The sequence below is a fragment of the Myotis brandtii genome, unplaced genomic scaffold, assembly GCF_000412655.1.
Source record: "Myotis brandtii unplaced genomic scaffold, ASM41265v1 scaffold334, whole genome shotgun sequence".
Lineage (NCBI taxonomy): Eukaryota > Metazoa > Chordata > Mammalia > Chiroptera > Vespertilionidae > Myotis > Myotis brandtii.
The window spans coordinates 437356-438843 of record NW_005362885.1 but is presented as its reverse complement, the minus strand read 5'-3'; the positions used below and the strand labels follow the sequence as shown (position 1 = coordinate 438843).

Sequence of the window (1488 nt, the reverse complement as noted above, 5' to 3'; positions counted from 1 at the left end):
GGGGCAGGGGAACGGGCGTAACCGGCCAACAGATCTGTTCATCGTCTTCACAGTCAACCTCACCTCTGGTCACAAAGAAAACGTTAACACATTTTTTAAAAAAAGGAGAGATTGCACATTATATTATCTGAGCATAATTTCATAGTCGTAAAAAATAAACGATAAAAACTAATGAAAGAAAATTTAACTACTTGGAAATTAAGAAAGACATTTCTAGGGATTTAGAGCAAAGGCTGTATGCATGAACACGTGCACATGCGTGTACAAGCGTGCATGTGTGTGAAAACATGCACAATTGGACACGCGTGGACACATGCACGTGACTGTGCCCACAAACACATGTCCATATGTGTGTGGGACACGCACGTAGGTGGACGTACACCGTGTGGGCACGTGTGTGCATGTGCTCACGGACATGTGTGTGGACATGTGTCACTGTTGGCTCTGGGTGCCAACTGTCCCTGCCACCACCAGCTGCCTGAGTGTGCGAGGCGTGCGCTGCCGCAGGGCCGGGGGCAGGCGCACGGGGAGGCGTGTGTGTGCGCTGAGCTGTGCACGGAGCGGCTGTAGGACACTCACCGTCGGGCACTGCTGGTTCTTGAACGTGAACTGGAACCTGCTCTGGACGGTGCCGGGGGTGACCGGGGAGAAGATGATGGGCACTTTGATGGAGCTGAAGGGGCCGACATAGCCCTCTGTGATCTGCAGGGGACGTGCCGGCCTCAGGCTTCCTGCTCCACGAAGCCGCCCAGGCCTCCCACGGCGTGTCCCTGAGGCCAGTGGTGGCAGCACCGGCGCCTGGGGTGTCTTCTTGCCACAAAGCCTGGCCCTGCCCTTCCCTTCCCTTCCCTTCCCTGCCCTGCCCTGCCCTGCCTTACTGGCCCAGCACACTCCCAGTGGCGGCTCTGGTCTGCGGAAGGGCCGCCTTCCCAGGGGGGCCAGCGGACCAGGAGGCGGGGCCTGGCTCACCTCTCCCAGCGTGATCTCCATCTGCTCCTCAGAGAACATGTGCAGGTCGGTGCTCACATCCTCCGATTCTGGAAGAGGAGGCGCCTCGGATGTGAGGACTGGCCCAGCGGGAGGGCAAAGCTGTGCCCATCCCGAGACACGGTCACCCCTACCCTCCTGCTGACGCCAGGGGGCCACGGGAGCTGGTGTTGGGGTGAGGTCCTGCCCTGCTCTGCACCACCTGCTGCTCTGAGCATGGGGGCCCACCCTGGGAGCAGGAAGGGGGGGCGACCTTGGGAGCAGGAAGGGGGCGGCTTTGCCCATAGCCCAGTGAGGGCGAGGTGGGCGCAGCAGCCTGAGAGGAGAGAGCACCCCAGCCAGCCTTTGGGGTTCACTTCCAGCAGGAGGAGGGGACAAGGACTCGAGGGGGTTTGTGTTAAGACAGCGAACAGCAGGATGTGTGCTGAGGAGCATGGCCGGCCGGGAGGGACGCTGGTGCAGGGGGAGGGCGGGCTGTGGGCTGCGGGCTGCAGCCAGGGG

The 1488-nt window shown here is 60.7% G+C and overlaps 1 protein-coding gene across 1 annotated transcript in view; it reads right to left on the bottom strand.

The window, feature by feature from the left end:
* Positions 1–1488, bottom strand: part of CFAP74 (cilia and flagella associated protein 74) — a 38931-nt gene that overhangs the window by 13391 nt on the left and 24052 nt on the right. Inside the window, 2 exon segments of the mRNA XM_014543767.1 lie at positions 437–702; positions 970–1037. Of these exon segments, the coding sequence (XP_014399253.1) occupies positions 437–702; positions 970–1037 (334 nt within the window).